The sequence below is a fragment of the Pomacea canaliculata genome, linkage group LG2 (assembly GCF_003073045.1).
Source record: "Pomacea canaliculata isolate SZHN2017 linkage group LG2, ASM307304v1, whole genome shotgun sequence".
NCBI classification, from domain to species: domain Eukaryota; kingdom Metazoa; phylum Mollusca; class Gastropoda; order Architaenioglossa; family Ampullariidae; genus Pomacea; species Pomacea canaliculata.
In genome coordinates, this window is record NC_037591.1 from 41,036,043 (window position 1) to 41,059,226 (window position 23,184).

The 23,184-nt window shown below is 37.5% G+C and overlaps 2 protein-coding genes across 2 annotated transcripts in view; both read right to left on the reverse strand.

Annotated features, from left to right (window-relative positions):
• LOC112556882 (low-density lipoprotein receptor-related protein 4-like) overlaps nt 1-23,184 on the reverse strand; it is a 454,098-nt gene that overhangs the window by 336,996 nt on the left and 93,918 nt on the right. The window contains exons 14-18 of the mRNA XM_025226300.1: nt 22,590-22,823; nt 20,832-21,000; nt 20,388-20,518; nt 19,869-20,028; nt 18,858-18,979 (exon numbers count right to left, since the gene is read on the reverse strand). Of these exons, the coding sequence (XP_025082085.1) occupies nt 18,858-18,979; nt 19,869-20,028; nt 20,388-20,518; nt 20,832-21,000; nt 22,590-22,823 (816 nt within the window). The remainder of the gene's footprint in view (nt 1-18,857; nt 18,980-19,868; nt 20,029-20,387; nt 20,519-20,831; nt 21,001-22,589; nt 22,824-23,184) is intronic.
• Nucleotides 4-11,340, reverse strand: LOC112556905 (low-density lipoprotein receptor-related protein 6-like). Its single transcript, XM_025226350.1, has 5 exons — nt 10,994-11,340; nt 10,486-10,645; nt 9,834-9,955; nt 6,690-6,743; nt 4-5,492 (listed from the first exon to the last, which is right to left on the reverse strand). The coding sequence occupies exons 1-5, from the start codon at nt 11,118-11,120 to the stop codon at nt 5,377-5,379; spliced, it is 579 nt and encodes a 192-aa protein (XP_025082135.1). The 5' UTR covers nt 11,121-11,340; the 3' UTR covers nt 4-5,376.

Consider the following 23,184-nt stretch of genomic DNA (forward strand, 5'->3'; position numbering starts at 1 on the left):
AGCCTTTATGGATTTTTCTGTAGTTGTTTGATATTTATTCATAATCAAAAACGTAATGGCGCAGAGTTGTTTTCAGATTTTGTTTTGCTTTCACACTTACAAAAAATAATATAAATGAATATAACTTCTGTGATTTCTGACTGAATGACTCAGAAATTAGTTTCTCAAACAAAAACGCACAGTCCACTACTAATGACCTTTGCCCTTCTCCTTAAGATTGTGGGTGTAATGTACTGAATGTGGGCCCTGCGCGCAATGGCTAACTGTGCTGGCATGCACTCATCTAACATTCGCTCACACACACACACAGTAAATATCTTAATAAAGAGACTTCAGAACAAATTAAAATATAATAAAAAAGAAAAGAGTACACACATATATATAAAATAATAGTTTACAAGTATTGACATAATCTTATAAATCTTATTTCTCTGGTGTTTCGTCCTGTTAGTGTTCTCACAATAGTAATTCCATTGTTCGCTGTTCACAAGTTACAGTTCACAAATTCCACTTTAACGGTTCACACGTTAGAGTTCACAATTCACAGTTTCAGTCCCTGTTTCGTATACAACAATGCTCTGCGTCTAACCACACGGGCGTACTTCCAGTTCTCTATGAGTTCTCTAAACATTGACTAAAACTTCACCAAGTCCCCTGGACACTTTAATGTCTTCTATAAGAAGGACTCTCTGTCGGCAGCTTACCCGATCGCCACCCGGAAAAATGAAGTTTCTTTCTTTGTACCCGACTGTCTTGTTTGTTCCTTCCTGTGGGTGTATTCCTTCCTGTCGGCGTATCTCTGGTCCTCTTTCTTCTTTGAACATATGAAACATGGTCTAAAGCCACTACTAAAAGGGGGCGATACCCGGCTTTTAGCTGGACAATAAGGGGTAGGACTGCTACACAGTTATCTCCCCTGGCCGTATGTTAATTGCGGCCCTTTACGTCCATGTTTGCGCTAGCACCGACTGGCCACCGGTTGTTGAATGGGGCCGATGTGCTGCCAGCTTGCCCAGTTCACCATATATTGTCTCTATCCTACGGCTCTAATCAAAACTTGGCCCCAACAAAGTAACTAAACACACTAAACACACTAAAGGTAGAAACCGGTTTGCTACAGTGGGCTCACAAGGACATTTACAACGGTCAAGTGTGACCTCGAGTGCAGTTATTTCATTTATTTCTCCAAAAGTAAGTTTATAAGATATTCCACAACCCTTTCTGCCACACTTTATTACTTATTTATTATCCTTTTTATGTTAGGCACCCTACAAACTTATACCATAAAGAATTAGCATGACAATTTTTTTTTGCTCAATCAACATGTTTAACATCTGATTAATTGGGTCTTTAATACAAACATCTTAAAATCGTATAAAACACAAACTTGTAAATATACATCGACATATAATAAAGATCATAACTAGATAAAGCAAAAGACTGAAGGGACAGAGCTGCAGACTCCAAGTGAGTTAAATGACAACATTACTCCACAATGTATATCTAAGTCAATCTGTTATTCACTGATTCTAATTTTTAGTTTTGAGCAGATCTTTTGAACCTGAAACATAATAAATACCGTAATGATGGTGCTGTATGTTAAAAGACATGCTTGATTTTGAGTATTTCAACAAAAATATCTTTTCAGTACATGGGGGATTCATTTAAAAAAGCAAACGAATCATGACACCTTTCTCAGCTCAAATGTACAGACACATGATATGTCATGGACACTACAAATATATCCTCTGAAATCAGCTTCTTTGCATTTGAAACCTAAAACAATGCTGGCACTAGTAAAACCGCTATGCTTATATTAAAAAAAATTACGTTTCATAAAAGTTGTCACCATCCTCATCACCATTCCCAATCACCATATGCATGGACACAGCAACGAACGTACTTCATATATGTCTTGGACTATATTCTTGTTATCTTGCTTTGCATATACAATATCTTGGCTTATATAGAAAGACATTCTACGCCCATTTTGCACATGCTGAAAACTGTTCTGGTGTCCAATTCGGTGATCAGGACTTCCATTTTCATGGTCTGAGCCTCCTGACACTTTTCCCCAATGACCAAAACAAAGTATCTTACTCTGGAGGCCCGTCTCACATCAGTGAATGATGGCTGTTTTTTTGACAAATAAGATGTTCGACCTGTGCCCAATCGTACTCCTATTAACTTAGCTATCACTGCCTGGGACAACACTAGGGATCATTGAGAAATGCAGGCTTCCTGACTGTATGTGTTGATCCTCTTGGAACATCACCCAGATTGATTACAATTTCTAAATTGTCTGTTGGGGTTGCTTTGTTTTTTATTTATTTTTTAAAGCCAGGAAACAATGAATCAGCTTGATTTATTACAAAATGATAACAGTGGCCATCACGGGTGGCGAGCACCGGCTGTCGAAGTTGTATCTGTGCAAGCGGAGGGCTATCGAGATGACACCGTTGCAGGTGGACGGCGGCTGCGATCGCGAGTTGAAAAGTAGAAAGTTTGCAAGAAGTGGGCAGCGACTATCGCAAGATGCGACCGCTAGCTGTTGAGGAGATACCGCTGCACAGCTATCGCGAGGTGCGAATAGCAAATGTGGCCATGGAACCGCCACAGGCGAGTGTTTCTGGCGGGCGTTCAACACAGGTGCGACACTAGGTGTCGATGTGCTGCCGCTCAGGGCACGGGACAACAGTGAACAACGGGGTAGTAGCTGTCGATGATGCGCCACTGCAGGCAAGAGGCAATGGTAGCCCAGAAGACCTAGTGCCAGCGGTCTGTGGGTTGCCACAAACGGTGGATATGGATAATCCTAGTAGAGGAATGTTTACTGTCAGTTAAGTCCCATCTGTCAAAGCAGACTGCGGGCCTGGTCTGACTACACGACCGGCTAGCAGACAGAGACGGGGGTAATGGGGGCAAATACGCAGACGACAACAACGACTTAGAGAAGGAAAATATTGTCACAATACCAGCTAGTAAACGGAAAGCAGAAAATTAGGCGCCGGGATTACTTATCGTATTACTAGAAGTTGAGGGGACCTAGTCTCACCCTAACGGTGATGCGTGATTGGTCGTAGTGGTATGTCATGTGCTATGACTGACCAATCGGGTGCATGTGTGGCTAAACCCAGCGTTTTAACATTGGTTTGGGACCCAAACTGGAGGCTTTTCGATACTTGACTCTTGGAGGGTGAGCATCAAGAAGAGGACTTGTCATGTCAAGTCTTCGCCACCACGTGTGTCACCAGTCAGACAAGAGACGTGGGGTAGGGACCGACCAAAAAGGTGTTTGCACGCTCATCAACCTGAGTGTAAAAGAAGAGTGACCTCTGTCCCTGTGAACCCACGATCAACTCTTGGCAGCGTAGTGGAAAAGTTGCTCTGGTCGCAAGAGTCGGCGCTACTTGGAGTGAGTGAGCGTGTAGTGGTACGAGTGAGGTAGTTCAAAATACATGTAGATTAATTGACTCACTAGGTATCTAGATAAATATTAACGAGAATAGTATTAACGGGACACCTTAGATAACTAGTCAAGATAGGGAATTAGTTCGTTTGCATGTTCCTTTCATTCCTTCATTAATTTGTAAGCTCTCGGCATTTTGGATCTTGTGACATAATAATTTTTTTTTCTTTCACTAAAATTGCGTTGTGTTGTTTCAAGGGTTTGCGCTGGGAGCTCGAAATAAGCGTTAATTAACGTTAATTAGAGAATTTACTGATGTGCACTGCGAACATGATTAAGTCGGCGTGGATCGCGGAGTAGTCAAGAGTGTAGTAAAGCCCTGACTACAAGGCTCTGCCCATCACACCTGCCTAGACCCCATAGGTTAGACAACAAATACACCTACACACACATATACATACATATAATAAAATACACAGATATACACACCTAGTTACACTACACGAAGATACATACACACATAGTAACACATACACACAGATGCACCTATGTGCACGTACTATACATATACATATTTACAGTCACATAGTTATAGTCAGCTGGTCCAAATTGACATTTGTACTTTTTTCTTGCAGTAATTTTTAGTAAAGGGGTGTATATTTGACTAGATTTGATGTTTCACTGAAATATACCAATAATTTAAAATATAAACTTTATTTCTCTTGTCAATATCAGTTTTTGTACTTGTATGTCAAACTGACATAAACCCTAAAATGAACACGGACATTTTCTCACCTGACGAGACATTTTATTGCCATAGGTATGAAATATTGGCAGCAGGAACTTCAGTCGTGCAATGTCAATAATGCTGCTTTTCTGCATAACAATAAAGACAATGTGATCAAGAGCCCACTATATCCAATTAAAATCCTGAAATGTATTCCCTATTTGATATACTACACAGCAGGTACCAAATGCAGATAAAATCATGATACACAGAAAATGAACAAAACTTTAAATGTGCTTTAAGCACCCAAGCAATGTCACACATCACTGTCAAATGCTCATTATTAGGATAATTACTAGGAAATAATCCACTTCAGTCTGGTCCACGAAAAAGCGGCCCTTATTAATGGTTCTCCTAAACTTTTTCCTGACGACTTTTTCCTCACGAAGCCAGTTTGCATCATAGTAAAGAATCCGATGAGGTGACTGCAAATAAAAATGTTTCACTGAAAATATTGTTTCCACTGAAAAGGATGTTCACATCATGTACAGATTTCACTTATAAATACTAACAAATATTGTACATTTCGGAACTGAAGACGCCAAAAAACGTTTCAAACACTAAGCAGATTACTTGAAGTGTTTCGTGTTTTATCTTCAAAAAATGTGATCGAGAAAGAGAAACATGAAATTAGTCCAAAAAAGCTACAAAAATGGCCGTGATTCAAAGATGTTAGATCAATTGCACATTGCAGAAAAATGATGTATGAAAAATACAGACCTCAAGTTTTCATGTTTATGTTACATGGGGACAAAGTCTTGCAAACCATGAAATTAAACAAATTTATTTTCTTACCTTTGTAACGACGAGATAAAAGTCTGTGTACACAAGAGACACGAGAATGTTCTCGTTCTTCCCTTTTTCAAAGAAGAATTGTCACTGTACTAGAACAAATAATCAGCAAATTTTCTTTTTTTTCCTCGGGCGTTGCTATAGCGACAGCGAGACTTTGTGTGACGGTGTGTAACCTTTGCCCTGAGGCCGCAACAACTAACCGACGATGTCCGAGTGATTTCTTCTCACAGAAAATTGTAAACTTGGAGATTATTTATGACATGAGTCGTACTTGTAACTGTTATGCTTGTCATGTTTAAAGTGTATTCAAAGTAATTAATGTTTTATGGTGTTTGTTATTTTCGTGCACTTTTGTCCTGTTTATGTTAGTAATATTTCGTGATGTTTACTTACATTTCCCTTTTTTGATGAAAACAATGAGAGTGGCGATACCAACAGTTACTACCAAGCCAACGATGACACCGACCAAAATGATGTTTAAAGTCTCAGCGCCATCAGAGTCTGTTTCCACCAAAATGTAATGAAAGCAATAAGAGCAACTACAACATTGTTTATGATATATATCCTCTTCTATTATCACACACACACACACACACACACGTAAATTTCGGTGTCATGAGCACACCTGTATATAAGCCACACCCACTACAATTTGTTTTTAATTCTCTAATTCATTTTGTTTTTGTTACTTCAACACGTAACTCAGGTTACATAATGTTTGCTTGATGAACATGTTTCTCGCATCTGTCGTTCTACATACTATGAGCTCCAGAAGATCAGCTCCATTCACCATACTCTGTCCATCTCACCACCAAACTTCTCATCTACACATTTGTTTTGTGTAAACTAGACTACTGCAACTCTCGTCTTCCTGGTTGTCCACAGCACCTCATTGATAAACTTCACAAAGTCCAGAACTCAACTGTTCATCTCGTTCTCCGGACTCGCAAATGTGAACATGTCACACTACTTCTTTATTCTCTTCACTGTCTACCAGTTACAGCTACAATAGACTACAAGCTCTTCACTCTATGCTATGGATTCTTTGAAGCTCCTCCCTCCCCCACTACTTGACTGAAATCTTGTCTGTCCACACTCCTGCCCCAAACCCTTGGCTCCTCATCAGACTCCCGCATTCTGTCCTCCCTCCTACAGAGACTGGCTTGTAAACCGCAAATTTCTACAACTTGAAAACTGCAGGGAAATCATTTTGTGTCGCTTGTCGCATGATCGGGGTGAGTGTTTGAGACACTAATTGATTATAATAGGTGAGCAGTTAACATTGTAACCATGCAAGGTGTTTAACATGGAGCTCATTGAAAAATACATCGGAATCTGTAAAAAAGATGAAAATCCGCTATCACATCCCATGGTTGTTAACCAACAGGGTTTAAAGACGGGAACAAAAGTTGTGCCAAATAGTATATAGTCCGCTTTTGGTGGTACATACATTTTTTAAAACAATTTTTTTTGATAAATCACTATCTGTGTCTAAAAGGTGATACTATAGAATAAGTAAAATTATGATATCAAATGGTATTGACTGTCATATTATAGAATGAGTGAGATTATAATATCAAGAAGTATTGAGTGTCAGTAAAAAAAAAATGAAATGCCTTTCACATGCTTTTTCTTTTATTTGAAATGTTGTACCTAAACACAAGTAAGTGGGACAAAAAGCGAATCTTTTAACACTACCTGTACTTTCATTGCTTATCGTGTGATCCCTTGTTGGTGCTGGTGGGGTAGATGCTGAAAATAGAAATAAATTGTGTAGGTTGTTAAAGTTTAGGAAATAAGATTTTCACATCAGTCGGTTATGAGATATAAACATCAAAGATCAACGTACACAATGTTGAATGAAATCTGTGAAATCATTTTTTGTTCTTTTTAGAGGGTCAATGTATTTCTATACTATTTTTAAACTCCATTTCCAGAGTAAGTCTATATCTATACACCCCTTAAACAAGAAAGGGAGGGTGGGGCTATGTACCAGCGTAGAGGTGTGTGGGGTAGAAATGTAGGGTGTTAGGGGAGACAACATTAAGTGGATAGATTCGCCAAGAGAGACCAGCCGGATGGCAGAGTATCAATCAGAAGAGTGTGACACCTCAGGGTCCCACACCGGGAGAAGGGATTTAGTCACCTGTCCACTACGCTACTTGTAGACAGGATAGATGGTCAGTAGAGTGATGTTTCTCTTGACTGTGTCGGTTTCTTGATGATTGAATGGAATGGGGACATCAGAGGACGGAGCAACTGGTCAGAAGTCCAAGCGATTTCAGCATCTTTAACTCCGACTTTACATGTACATCGAGACCGGATCTTAAAGACAAACCTGAATCGTTTTGGGTATTGTTTCAGATATGGGTAGATATAGGTGATAAAAATCTAATCTGTAAATTTCAGCTGTCGGTTTTGAAACACTCGCTAATTAATTATCCGCTGGCAAAGTACGCAGTTTGGGCTATTTGGACGTTGAAAGTCTGCATGTCTCGTGCTAAAGTAGCAGTTTTTCAGAACCACACGAGTTTTGAATTCTGGGAAAAGCATTGTATAGGGTTGGTGAGCCGTGTAGTAAAACCTCTGATCAACGTGTGAGTATGGTACTATAGTTCGCCTGCCGTGTATGTCGACGAGGGTAGCTGGAGCTAAGGGTAGCTGTCGAACACGGGCCCGGTTCCCTGGGGCCAAGGAAACGTTTAGATTTAAAAACCAGGGTTACTGCAACATACATAAATGTACCCCTGACAGACTACAAGAGAGTCAACGCAAGGTTATCATCAGAGCTCTCAAGGTAAGTGACTACGTGACAGGTGAGGTGATGGGGGTAATATGTGACAAGACAACTAGAAAAGACAGCTACGCTAGTTGAGCAATGCAATATCTACCATGTTATCTATTATCTAATAAACGTGTCCTTTATTAGGCACATAATAACGACCAAGAAGTGACATGCTGCCAGTGCATACAACAAGGAGACAAGGAGAGAATACGACGGACAAAGGATAAACTAGGCAGACAAGGAATGAAACACAAACATCGAAGACACAGTGGAATCAGAAAACAAAGAAAATGATGGACTGTTTCATGAATTTGCAGAAGAAGAGCAGGCGGACAAGTCAAGTGACAATAATCACAACTATTAACAACAAGGGTAAATGGAGAAAAAAACATGAAGAACAATAGTTTGTCATTTCTTGTGGTTTGATTTCATATATTATCCGTCTTATTGTTCGTGATACGATCTCATGTTGTAGTTATGACATTTTTAGCTGAAAGCGCCAAGACCTAGTTATTTTAAGTTTAAATGGAGATAGAAGACATTTACTGAGGTCTTTTGTCACTACTGTGATATAATGATGAAAGTGTTCTTCAGTTACTTTTACACAAATAATCTGTTGCGAATTAAATTTAAAACACTTCTGTTCTTTGCACAGCGGAATATAGAGAGATTGAGTAAAGGCATCAGGACATTTCAAGTGGGATTCTAGTGCTAGCAGAGTGGAACTTAGGGTTAGTTTTTTTATAATCATTTTATGACATTGCATTATATGGAAAAAAAGACCAGCACTAACAAGAACAGGGACATGTTAACAGCAAAGGTAAACACAAAGTTGAGATTTACAACAGCAGAAAGCAGCAGGAGAAGGTAATGACTCACGAGCCGCCATTTTAGACCATGACAACTGCACCGGGTACATTCTGTCATGATCACAACATTAACAGGGTGGACAAGGGGTGGAAAAGCAGCAAATTCAGCAGCAGTTAAATAGTTTTTAAAGTTCAGCCAAGCAATTTTAGGCAGTTTCTACCAGTTGTTTATTGAGAGTCTTTTGTCCTTTTCATTGTGTGCTGGTTTCGTAATCTATCTGTCCATGATAGGAAAAGTTTGAATAGCATTGTTCACATCTGTTCCAAGATAATTGGCATCAAACAGAGGGACTTGACTTCCTTCAGTTACCAACAACTAGTAAAGAAAGCTTCCCGCATTCTGTCAATACATAACATGTGCTAGGGGGAATTTATTTTATTAAGTTCAGGTACGCGCTATGTCATGCCATTGTACAAGAGCAATAGGCATCTGAAATCTTTTGTGCCATCAGCAGTCCAGCTGCTCAATCACAGATGAACTGTCAGCGGTGTGTGTGTAGGTGTGCATGGTATTGATGTACGTTTTTATTATTATTATTATATATATAGTAACCAGAGCACACTCCCCATTTGAAATTCCCATTGGGACAAATAAAGTTGGTTGTTATTGTTATTAAATTCAGTAAGTGCCATTGGAAGAATCGTGTATTCCAAAATCTAATTTTCAGACCTTTGACAAGTCTGATTCATCAGGTGGTAATGCCAAACACATGTTGTACAAGTTATCTAAGTACACATCTGTGTCACTAAAACTCCCAGTGTGAGCCGGTGTATACAGGCCTTTGAAGTTCAAGTGCCTAAGACGGAGGATATGATTCTGCTACAAGGAACACGAAACCAATCACTTAGTACAGAATACGGTTGACACCCTGGGACATTTGGAATCGCTTCTGGCTACAGTAAAGATAGTGGACTGGTCTCGTGTTGTCATGTGTTGTCTAGCAAACACTCTAAGACCTTAAGGAGAGGAAGAGACACTGTAGTGGACAATAAAAAAACTGAATGGAAAACGTCAAGCAGTTGACCCTCTCTTCACCGCTCAAGATATGCACAAGTTTTGTGTCTAAACAAAACATAAACACAGACAAATGAAGGAAACATTAGAGAAAAATATAATCTCATCTGCATTTCTACATTAGAGTCACCTTCTTGCTTTAAATTTGCGGCCAGTAAAGAATGTTTACTGACTTTTATGTGAACTCTCCTCGGCATACACACGAACATCGTTTACTCTGCCAATAACTTGTACAGCGGCCATCATTGTTCCGTTCTTGCCAATGCGATAGATGTATCTTGTTTGTGACAGATGCCTGGTAGTAGTTCGTCGAAACACAAACAGAAATACAAAATATAACACAAAGTATCGCAGACACAGGACTACAAGAGTAGCAGGCATTTGTCTACCACTCAACAAAAGGCGAAGTACAAGTATTAGTGAACCGTCTGTAGGTAGGTAAAGCGAAATGTATAATCTACTTACTAATCCACAGCTGCAGTCCAGCTGCTCAACCTCAGATAAAATATTAGTTGTGTTTGTGTGTCTGTGTGTGCGATGTAGGTGCGCACATTCAGTTCTTGAATAGTCTTGATGTACGTTTGTTTGTTAATATATATAATTGTCACTTCCTTGTAACGTTTTCTTTTTCATTTGCTCATATTTTTCGCTGTTGACATCTTTTCAACGCTGAACCGTGCAATGAACTTTTAATCTTTTATTTCTAATTTACTTTTATGACTAGAGCAGCTTTCCACGTTCAAAGTGCCCAACGGGGCAAATAAAGTTGGTCATTGTAAAAATAATTGTGTTGCTGTAAGGTAAAGAAAAGTGATAACAGCTTACTTTTCAGGTCCCCAGTCCGTGACAAACAACTCATTTTGGTAGATATCCAGGCCCATAAAGTATGATTTCTCCAGTTTAAAATAAACTTCAGAACGTTTGCTGTCCACATCCGTCCATCCTATCAGCTGTGTGTCTCCATCTGCCCAGTAAAGCCTCCTCCCTTCACACGTGCGCACCCATTGATCCACCCGTTGACACATTCATAAATGCATTCATTCATCACATACATACGTATAAACACAGACACAAGTATCAAAGATATCAGGAAAGGAAAGATACAAATATTTACACTTACGGATCATTTTATGCAAAGAAAGATGATGTACTAGAAAACAACCACAAATCATCGATACACAGGCTAAAAGACAAAGCCTACATTTTACAAGTAAATAAGTTTTTAAAGCAGATGCAAAATCAAATAAATTATGATGGGGAAAAAAGTAAGAACGATTTTTAGTAAGTTCACATAAAAATAAGCGATAAGTTCAACAAAAATCAATCATCTTACCCTCTGTGTCCAAAGCAAGACCAGTAGGACGTTTAAGATGCGAAGATGCGAAAACTAGTGTCTGACGGTGCGAGCCGTCATAGTTACACCTCTCTATTTTACGTCTGACAGAGTCACTCCAGTACATCACACTGTTGTTTGTGTAAAGTATTGAAGAGCGATTAAAAATAAATTTATATCTCGCCTGTTTGAAAAACTATTCAATGTCTTTGAATTGAGCTGTCATCTTGCGACACAAAGATTTGTGTATTTTTTTCTAATTATCATTTACTTTTATTTTTATTCTTAACACCAGTTTATAAGGATTTCAACGTGTTTATTATTATTTCCAAGTCTTATTATAGTCACCCATTGTGTTTGTCCAGCTCGATGTCTATAGGCTGACCAATGTCTGAATCGACGACAATATTATGACTGTTGGTGTCCAGTGACATCATTCCGATGACCTTGTTGCCGTCGTCGGTGTAGAACAGTAGCCTCGACACAGAGTCCACAGACAGGCCCCATAGGATACCTCCTTAAAGACAGTTAACAAATGAGTATTTATGATAATATCACACTAATTCAAATACTTTAGAGACGTTTTGTCATTAGACCAATAACACAAATTTCTAGAACAAAATATGAATTAATACATATATAAGACCACAGTGTGTGTAAATTACTTCACCTTGACCAATACTGGGATAATGTTCAGAGTCGCTGATGACAATGATATGCTATTTATGGTTTGTAGTCATTTACATAAATTGATTTGAGTTAGGTGTAATGTTTTAAAGGTTTTATTGCATGTTTGACAGTCTTTTTGATTATAGAATGCATAAAAAAAAAGATGAAATACTACCACATCAAACAACATTGACACTGAAAAAATACGTACTTTTACATGTACATGTACACAAAATCTTTCGACACTCTACCATATGCAGAAAGAGGTTGTAAAGGGAGATCACCATTGATACACATTCTTATTTCCCTTCTGTAAAAATAATTTCTTAATATTCTAAATCTAGATACAACGGTTTTATTTTGCATATGCATATGCGAGTTAGTGTGTAAATATATTGTATAATGACCTAATGAGACAGAGATTCCTGACAGTCTCGATAGAAAAGTTGAATGTGTGGGTAAAACTTACAATCTGAGTGAAAGGTATAGGAGTCACTTAAGATATTCTATTAATTTCGGAAACGAGTTCGATGAAATTTACTGCCCTCCTCTAAAATAAATAATAGAGAACTATAAGCCCACGTACAGGTCTTTGTAATCTGTTGTCAGATAGGACACGTGTGGGACACGGTATGTTGTCTGTGACTTGTGTGTCGTCCCCGACAAAGTCTTCTTATTAGTAGAAAAATAAGTGATGTAAAATTTGTTTATTATTATTCAAATGGTTTTAACAATTTTGTAACAAGTCTAAAGCGTATAACCAGGTTGCATGAAAGCTACTTTACCTTGACTAATATTGAGAACCAGCCGAGCATCGCTGCCATCAAGGTTAGCGGATCGAATGGTCTTCTCCAGTGCATTTGACCAATAGACACGACCGTCTACTGGATCGTAGTCAATACCAAATGGGTTGTGTAGACCACTGGGACGGATTGTAACATTACTTCCTGTGTCGATGTCTATACGATGGATGCCGTTATGAGTGTCAGGGACAAGGAGAAACTTGTGTGGAATGATTGCTGTGGACAAGACGAAGTTTCTGACATTATTCTGACTATAACAAGAGTAAGGTTTGATATTAATATAACGAGCACGTGTTAAAAGTCTTACCGACAATTTTGCTTCTTTTATTAACGGAAAAGTGTATAAGGCATAAACATAAATACAAGGAAGCATAATAAAGAATAAACGAAGATGAAAAAAGAGATCAGAGAAGAAGAAGAGGTGAAAAAGGAGGAGAAAGTAGCAGAAGAAAGGACAAGGAAGGTGAATTATCTTTGGGATTGTTTCGGCTGTCGATATTTCTTGTTGTGTTCAGTGACATTGTTGTCTACATAGACCCTATGGACCGTAGAAGAAAGCAGCACAATATTTACAAACCAGTCAGTTTTGATCAGCTTCACAAGTTAAAAAACCTCGCGAGATGTTAGTGTTAGCTGAGGGTTTTGAACAGATTAAGCTTGCATTTCACATTTTACATTTAGGAGAGAGACAGAGACTAGTACAGAGAGACTTAGAGAAGGATGAAATTATTTAATTGCTTAGTACGGATAGAGGAAGTTTCATTTCATCGACTGCCCTCTGAATGTAGCCACGTTGTGATCTTGTGAACAACCTGTGGATCCCGTGATGTGAACTCTTGTGTTTTGCGAGATTTTCATGATTTTAGTGTTTTACCACCTTACACGACATCTGGCCTTGTACTTTCCTGTTTGTCTCAGGGTTTCTGTCAGGGTTTTAATGACATGTCTGTATAGAGCCGTAAACACAGTCAGAAAGGCTGATCTAAGTATATACTATAGCATAATACACAATACTATTCGGTATTTGTGATCATGAGGCTTTTTGTCTGCAAATAATGAGTCAGCTATGAGATATTTCAGATAAAATTACTATTGCCGTTTCTATTCGTTTAAAAGTAGTTTTTTATTGCTGCTTTTTTATTGGAAAGACAGACTTGTTGCCATGAATGCCCGGAGTTGTCGTGGTGGTGATGTGTTGTATACTCTAGTGGACACGACTGAGAGAGCGTGAATGTCGTGTGGACGAATGGGAGCTCACTTACAGGATTTAAAGGGTTAATGAAATAATCACATTCCTGATGAGAGTTGAAATGTAGTAGATAACATAAAATGTCATTTGACTAATTAGTATGTTAGTGGAGTTTTGTATATGACGTGAAGTATACCATCGTCATATTTTCAATATGATCACACTAGTTGATCAGGTGTTTTCATCAAAAGAAATTTGAAAAAAAAAAGAAAAAGGGCAAAAGCAGTATTCACATTTGCACTACAAAACAGGAAAGCTCCTGAACACGTGTTTTCTTGGTTCTTGTTTTTGTTTTTTCTTTAATGGAAAAGCTCCTTAGGACGAATAATTATTTTTGAGTACTCTACATGTTCTTGACAAATCAGTACAAATATACGCATTAGGGGAAGACGAAATAATTGTAGTAATTTGGAAAAAAAACTGTTTTACCTGAGGAGTAAGTTGCATTGAAGCCAGTGCCTGACTGTGAGCCAGACCGGGATCTGATCCACATGGTGTTAGACGTGGACCTCACTCTGTCCGGAACTCTCGTGTTACAGAAGATACCCATAGACGGTGACAGCTCGGAGCTTCCATCCCGGATCTTAGGATGTGAACATAAATTCAATGAAGTTAAAAAGTAGTCATGATGATGATGACTGCTCATGGTCATAAGAGTTTTGTTGTTTGCCATATCAGAAAGAAACCTCAAATTGACACTTAGTCACAGTGACTTTCCTATAAGCATATCGTTGTACAAGACATACAGTTTGCTGAATACTTAAAAGCAATTAATAATTAAAGTTATATTTGTCCTGCACAAATTATTTCCGCACATAATTTATATTAACTAAAAGACCTTTAAAAATCCTTAATATACAGTAACAAACCAACCACAAACCTGCAGAAAATCCAATCTGCAATCTTCAGTTTCAAGTGTCAGGAATGTTAAGGTGATGCGATGGCCTGGTGTTGTCTTTATTATGTAAATACAATCCAGAATGTCCAGGTCCTGTCTAGTATATGATGGAGACGAAATGAAGCCACTAGGGGAAATATATTCACCACATCCTGGAAATAAAGAACAGTAACATTCTGTGGCAGTACCCGATATAAAAAATGAAAGCGATTGAAGTAAAGTTTTTAGGTTGTCTTGAAAGCGTGTCTGCGCATCTCTAAATTAAATCCAAGTTGTAACTAACGGTGATTTAGATATTTTAAGAGACACAACAGATACCGAAGAAGAAGAAATTATTTTTTTTAAGTATACTTAATGTAATATTTTAATTCCTTTCTATATTGGATTTCTTTATCATATTAGCAAGTTTTGCAAAAAAATAAAAAAAAATAAAATGCAACCAAGATTTAATTAGTTCTATTATGTATTTCATAACTCCGCTTTTCCCAAATTTTTCAATTATTTCTAATTATTTTTATGGACGTAATCGGAGACTTTTACGTGCAGTGCATCTCAAATACTTGGTGAAGTTTAACAGATCTTAGCAATATTCATTCCATTACATGAAAACATCATTCCCTTATGTGAGATGGGGTAATCTGCAGACCTCTTAGTGAGAATCCTCAGAAGTTGTTATGCCTTTGTGCTTACATCTTGTATCATTGTCTCCTCTATGGCGTATCGTTCGTTCTCGATCATCTTTTTCTTGATGGAAGTTTACCTCTTTGTATTTGGAAGGTGATTTTATTGGAGAATTTTTTTCTTCTTTCAAGGTGGTCTTAGTCACAGAGAACTAGGATATCGTCCTTGAAACAGGGTAGTTTCTTTCTTTGACTCCTTAGAAGTTCTTGGGCTGTTGACAGTAGCACCTCTTTGTTGCCTCAAGGTATTTTGTCTGCAGCGTAGTCCATCAAGTTCAGTCTGGCTGCTTCTCTTAATAAACAGATTTTTCGGGATTGTTTAAAAGATGCCCAGGAATCGCTAAGACCAGGTTATTATCACTCTCTATGTCAGCACCTGGATACTTTTGTCCTCTCGTGCATAACCTTAAGCCCATCGGATAGTTGATGGCTCTCCAGACTGTTGGGTGACAAGACGAGGATAGTACCCAGGAAAAAGTTTCTTTCATCATACAATCCATGAGTCGTATTACTCCATCAGTAGAGACATGTTGCTGTTGTAAGGTGAGCTTTAGTTTGGTGGACACATTTGATGTGTATGGCGCAGCGCAGTGGCTGACAGAGGATTTGCCGGACATTTTACCCTCTTCGACTGCTGGTGGACATCTGAGCGTTGTAGGAACCCGCTGGCTGCAGCAAGGAAGACTTGGGCTGTTGGGGTCTACGGTCTGTGTAAAAGTTGGGTTGGAGACTAGTGCTGGGGACAAATATTTACACCCACTTCTGTGGACATTAGAGTTCGGATAAACCATGAGCCGCTCAGGGTAAGGGAGGTGGAAATCTGCTCAGTGTGTTGGTGCGACTGGCAAACCAGTAGATTCTTGTCTGGTTAAATTAGTTTTCTATTTCTTCTTACAGGAAAGACTTCAAGAATAACATTCGTTCAAAAATTTGTTCAGAGATCATAGACAAATTCTTGAAGCTTTTGCCTTCCACTTTCAAAACCATGCCAGTTGTTATTAAGAAAGTTAAGAACCATATGGTGATATACAGCGCGTCCAAAAGATTACCAGAGGACCTTAGATGTACGACAATAGTTTGGAAGGTCTTAATCTACATTGAGACTTGTAAACAAACCGAAAATGGTGGTTATCAATATGAGCTTAACTAAAGGCAATTTTTCTACCTTTGTTACAATTTGTCTGTGGTTTTTGCAAGACGTTAACCCAGGGAAAACTGAGCATGTGGTTGACAGTGCTAAGGTTGTATAACACTGCAAGGAAAAGTTACCCATAATCTTCACACGTTAGCCAGTGAGCGACAAAGCGAGTAAGGAGCCCCAAACTCTGCTCTACACTGAGCAAAATAAGTAACAATTATATCACAAGTACAAAAGGATTTAATGACTTACAAGCAATGCAAAATTCATGCAACAGTTAGCCTGAAGTTAAATGGGTCTCAATGGTGTCTGTGCTACCTGCACATTTAATGTTACAGCTATTACACCATTAGTTTTTAAATACACATTTCATCAACATCTTTGACAGTTATTATTGCCTCGCTCACACTAAAATATTTTTGAGTCTCAGTAGTTCAACGCTGCATTGCAATGAGGTGATGAGCTGTGTACTCGAAGTCCATGTAAGACACTTTACACGTAGTGACCAGTCTGATTGTCCTTCGTGACTTTTCTACGAGGTCCGCCAACCACATCATAGTGGACAGCTGTTTCTCCGGAGACATGGATACCCAGTATAATTTAAGTTCAGACGATTTAAGTTCAGAAGATTTTAATAGTTTAGACGATGCCTGGTTTATTATTAGATGATTTCTTGTTTATGTCTTCACTGTTATAAACATCACAATGGCACGCGTACGTTGTGTCCAGGTTCTCTAACCCAGGTTTCGTGGCTTTCTCATGAGTCTTTGTCTTCTTGCCAGTGCTCTGATGGTTAATGACTAAGTGACAGGTGAGGCTACTGAAGTAATGTTTTACAAGACAATAAAAAGAGAACTGTGAATGTTTTATTCAACATGTTTATGCAACATTATAAACGTGTTGTTTATGTACTTTCACGAAGCAGCATATGTTCAAAGCTAAAAAAAGTAGACACGGTAAGATTGTCGAGATAAGAAAAGAATTATTCAGATAAAAACATAAAAGTCAAAAAGAGGAATCACGAAGCAAACAATAAGGATGGAGAGGGTCATTAACATCCAGATTAAAAAAGGTAAGTGAGTTAGTCACGTGACTATAATCACAACTATTGACAAATAGGTAAAGCAAAAGGAAACGTTATAGACAATAGTTAATTGTCATTTCTTGTTGTTTGATTCCTTACATTGGTAGCCTACTCGTTTGTTGTACTAATGCCATACTTGCCAGGAATGCCAAGCTATGGTTATTTAATGTCCAAAAAGAATTAAGTCGTTATCTTCTATTTGTTCAAGTTTGTCACTAAGTTGATATAGCCATTGAAACGTCACTGAATTTACTTCAAACAAATTAATCTTTTGCAAATTAAATTTAGAACACTTTACCTTCTTTAAGCAGCAGCTGACCTATATTCTTTTTGTTTATAGTGCTTTGATTTTTTTTAAAACATGTTCATCTTTCATCAATAATTTAAAAGGATTTGACAGTTTCTTGACCATTACATTTTTAATCCTAGAAATCTAATACAAACCATGTGACTTGTCTAACGGAGTAAGACACTTGCTTCTGTTCCCAGGGGTTGGTAGACAGATGTATCTACAGCCTCCGTTGTTGTTGCCACATCCGTTTGGTCCTGTGATTCGAGAAATTAAAATATTGTTGAAAGGACAACAACCACTATAAAGTTTAGTTAATTGTATCACATGAAAGTTTAGGTAACTGTATATAAGCAGTACGAAGCGGCACGGTTTAATCTGATCACCAAGAAAGACTTGGAAAAACGAATCTCCATCAAAAAAGAGAGCACAAACAAAATAGACAATACCTGCAGCGTAACAAGACAGTCACCCCTCATCTTACACCCATATCCACCATACCCTAATCGTGCAAAGATCGCCATCCACCACAGCGCAAAATCACCGCTTTCCCTCAAAACCAAAACCAACAACAACAGCAACAACATCTACAACATCAAAAACCTTTTTATCTGCACTTCATTTTGATACGATGTGCAGCCACATTGCCAATAATCCAGTCAAAGGTATGGCAAAATATACACCTGTGAATACATGCCTTTCATGACAGGTGCCCGTAAAGAGTGTAACGAATATGCTACAAGAAACGCAAAACCAGTTAACCAGCGACACATGTAGTGTACCAATAAAGGGACCGACTGGCGAATGTGAAAGAGTTGATTCGCTCACCACCGCTTAAAGCAAACCAAAACGCATGACCAAGCGATGAAAGAATTTCTGAGTGAAGAAAATGTACATGAATAGAGAAAGCTTGATTGCATTTTAAGCTGCGAGTCAATAAAGCGCTTAACATACAGACAAACGAAAGGAGAAATGACAGAAAAATATTTTTGTTGCATTTCTACATTAGACTCCTCTTTGTGCTTTATTCCTGTAGAACAGACTGTTTACTGACCTTTACGTGTTGTTTCCTCGGCATAGACATGAACATCGTTTACTCTCCCTTTAACTTGTACACTTGACATCATTGTTTTATTCTTGCCAATGCGATAGATGTGTGTTGTTTGTGCCAGATTTCTGTATAAAAATAACACCAAGATCACTAAAACTTTCTTTCTAGCTGAGTCGTGTCCACTTTATTTCCTTGTATTTATTGGTTTCAATGAAGATACCATGAAGATACCATCGAGAAGCTCGCCGAAACAAAAACAGAAATTTAAAATATATCTCAAAGTATAACAGGCACAGTACTACAAAATATATTTATTCCATATACTTGAAATATTGCCTGAATAACACAAAAGTTGTAGGAATGAAAACTTTTTACGTTTTTGCTTGGTATGAGCTCAAGTTTAATATTTAAATTGTTCTTTTTAAAATAGTACGTTTACAAAATATTCTGTAAAAGTCATTTTGCCAGAAATTAATATTCCAACCTGTAAAATAAATGTCATTAAATCCAAAACCTTCCCTAATTACAAAAATCCCTGGACCTGTTCACTATCACCCAAAAAGGTTAAAATGATTCCATGCGTTCGCATTTTCACTCCCCACCGACAGGTACCTATCCAAAAAATTAATGGCAAGTAGTAAAACCAAGACTTAGTCATTTTCTGCTACGGTATTTTACATACAACATTTCCATTTTTCAATTGTTATACCTCTCCAAAGGTCCGAACCGGCGAATTTCTTCACCAAGCAACAAAAAAGGCAAGGTGTGTGGAATATAAGTCATACTTAAGTAACTAATCAGTGTATTATTCGTAAAATTAAATGTTTACTTTCCTTAGAAACGAAAAAATTTCTATAAAGCTTCACAATAAAAAGGAAGCATGAAACTTTGTTCACTGTGGCTACGTGAACATGTAGTTTTAAGGCTTTTTTCTCTATCCTCTACCTTGCATTCCAATGTTAACAACAAATTCTTTATTTCTTTGTGAGAACGAAAAATCGCAATAGCACTCACTGTTCAGGTCCCCAGTCAGTGGCAAACAACTCGTTTTGGTAGATATCCAGGCCCATAAAATATGAGTTCTCCTGTTTAAAAAAAACTTCAGAAAGTTTGCTGTCCACATCCGTCCATCCTATCAGCTGTGTGTCTGCATCTGCCCAGTAAAGTCTCCTCCCTTCACGTGCGCACCCATTGATCCACCCGTTGACACATTCATAAATGCATTCATTCATCACATACATATGTATAAACACAAACAACAGTAAGTACAAGAGAAAGCAGGAATGAAAAGACACGAATATTTATACTTACGGATCAATTTATGAAAAGTAAAGAAAGGTAAGGTACGAGAATACAACAACAAATCGTCGATACACAGGTTAAAAGAAAAAAGCCTACTTTCTAAATGTAAACAAATTGTTAAAGTAGGTAGGCAAAACAAAATAAATTATAATACAAAAAATAATAAGAACAAAAATCATAGTACGTTCTATAAAAATAAGCAATAAATGCAAGAAAAATTAAACATCTTACCCTCTGTGTCCAAAGCAAGACCATTAGGACCTTCAAGATGTCTGGATGCAAAAACTAGTGTCTCACGGTCCGAGCCGTCATAGTTACACCTCTCTATTTTACTCCTGCTGTAGTCACTCCAGTACAGCACACTGTTGTTTGTGTAAATAATTGGAGAGCGGAACTCAATCACATTTATATTTGGTCTCAATCTCTGATTGCAGCTCTCACATTTCAACACAAAGATTTCGAATTTTTTTCTTTTCCTTTACACCTTGGTTTTGTTGTTTTTTCTATCTTTATTTTATGTCCCAAGGGCATCCTTAGCATATAAATCGCTTTTCTGTATATATGTGATGAATAAATTCTCTAACATTAATTGCTGTTATTTTTCGGCATCGTAAAGGTATTAAAATGAATTAACTCAATGCTGTTATCATTATTTACAAATCTAATTATAGTCACCCATTGTGTTTGTCCAGTTCGATGTCCATAGGCTGACCAATGTCTGAATCGACGACAATATGATGACTGTTGTTGTCCAGTGATATCATTCCGATGACCTTGTTGCCGTCGTCGGAGTAGAATAGTAGCCTCGACACAGAGTCCAACGATAGGCCCCACAGAGAACTTCCTTAAAGACAGTTAACAAATGAGTATTTATGATAATATCACACTTATTCAAACACCTGTAGAGAATATAGGTAAATGAACCAACAACACAAATTTCTAGAATCAAAATCTTTGAGAACTTAAGCAGCTACGTCTGTAAGTCATTTTTACCACAGACCTATGCACACAATGTAAATCACATTTTTAAGTTTTGTAAGTTGTTAGAAAAAAATAAAAAAAGATGTTGGCTATAAATTTGAATATTTGCTAACATATTATATTTATTTATTTTTACATGGTGTGTAACCATTACCACAGTCTGTTCATCGGACAGAGCGCCGCCCTGATGATCGTGTCTAATTTTCTTTCAAGAAATACAATTTTATAATTTACTTTGGTAAGAACAGTTTCTTGTCCTTCATTTTCAACTTTAATTACAAATTTGATATAACATTCTCTAGTCTCCATTTTTTTATAATTTTTAAAATACTTTAACTGCTTGCAATTCTGGGTATCAAAATCAAGGACTTAGTGTGGTGAATGTTTTTCTAACTACACAGTTATACTTTATATGATATAATTCATGTACGCTATAATTTACTGAAATAATTTGCAAAGATACTTTATTTTGTGATTTTGTGTAATTGTGTACTTCACAGTGATTTTACTTAATACATACACACATTAGACTACAGTAACATAAATCAATCTGACTAATGACAGGGAGAAAAACGTGTCTAACCCTGACGTTTAGGTGATTGTTTACTCTTCATGGCTGCTTTCACAGCAAACAAACATTATTAAACAATGGTAACCTTAGTAAACAATCCTTACTGGCTAAAAGAAACAAGCTTGTGACTTTTTTCATTTCTTTTTGTTTTTAGTTTGTAAATTTCTGTCACCCGTGTGTCCTGTTGATTAATGAGTTTGCTATGACACTTGCCCTCTTCTGGATTGTTTAATTAACATCGCCTTGCCATGTGGTACTTGTGGACCATTTTGCTATTCATGTGACTCTACTACCATAGTTTCACGATCTTGTATTTGTTGTTTGTTTTAATCCGTATGTCAGCAACAAGGATGTAAAACTCTTTTAGTAAACTGCTTCATAAACGTTTTTGACTTGTAATGTAACTTCTGTGTCATTCATTGTTGTAGGAGCTGAAGTATGAGCATATCATCGGCAGTCTCGTCTGTTCTCTCATTAGAACATGCATAACAACTTTATGATATAAGGTTGTGCACACGATAATTTCTCTGTAGTTTTGTTATTCCATGTGTTTATCAAACACATTTTTCCGCATCGTTATGACTGTTAAACGATTGGCTTAATACCTAACTCTCCTGCCGAACTTTGTTTTTACGATTTTTGTCTTTTTGTTTGCTGGTGTTGAATGTTTCTCTGTCAGTTTGGCTGCTGACATGGGCCTGAGTGTACTAGGCATGTTGTGTCTATTTTTTGTTTTTAACTTTCTGTCAAGCACTGTGAGTCTTTTCTTTAGTAAAAAAAAAATAAGCTGTATAAATTCTATTTATTATTACAAAATGTTCTTAGATATTTTTTAATAAGTACAAAACAAATGGCCATGGTGTCTGTGTAAGTCATTTTACCATGAATAATATTGCGAACCAGCCGAGCGTCGCTGCCATCAAGGTTAGCGGATCGAATGGTCTCGTCCTCTGTATCCGACCAATAAACACGACCGTCTACTGGATCGTAGTCAATACCAAATGGGTTCTGTATACCACTGGGACGGATTGTAACATTACTTCCCGTGTCGATGTCTATGCGGTGGATCCCGTTATAAGAGTCAGTGACAAGGAGAAACTTGTGTGGAATGATTGCTGTGGACAAGATGAAGTTTCTGACATTATTCTGACTATAACAAGAGTAATGTTTAACATTTAACATGAAGAGCTTATTTTAAAAATGTGTGCTATCTCAGAGACTGTCTCAGCTACACTTTTTCTTATACTAAATTAAAGTACAGGACAAAAATATAAACAAAAGAAGGAATAACAAAGAATAAAATAATTGAAAAAGAGATCGGGCGAAAGATGAAGAGGTGAAAAAAAGGATGCAGGAGTTAAAGGAAAGAAAAGGAATAATTTATATTATGAGGATTGTTTGGGCTCACGCAGCTTCGTGTTGTGTTCACTGACAGCTTTTGGTGTAAAGATCATGTGGACCTTGGAGGAAGTATTT

What these genes read in the sequence shown, in the direction of transcription:
- LOC112556905 (XM_025226350.1), bottom strand. Translation starts at nt 11,120, where the DNA reads ATGTACTGGAGTGACTCTGTCAGACGTAAAATAGAGAGGTGTAACTAT. An exon ending in TCTTGCTTTGGACACAGAGG is followed by an intron (nt 10,646 to 10,993) that starts GTAAGATGATTG and finishes GCACGTGTGAAG; the next exon opens with GGAGGAGGCTTTACTGGGCA. An exon ending in GATAAGCAATGAAAGTACAG is followed by an intron (nt 5,493 to 6,689) that starts GTAGTGTTAAAA and finishes TGGTGGAAACAG; the next exon opens with ACTCTGATGGCGCTGAGACT.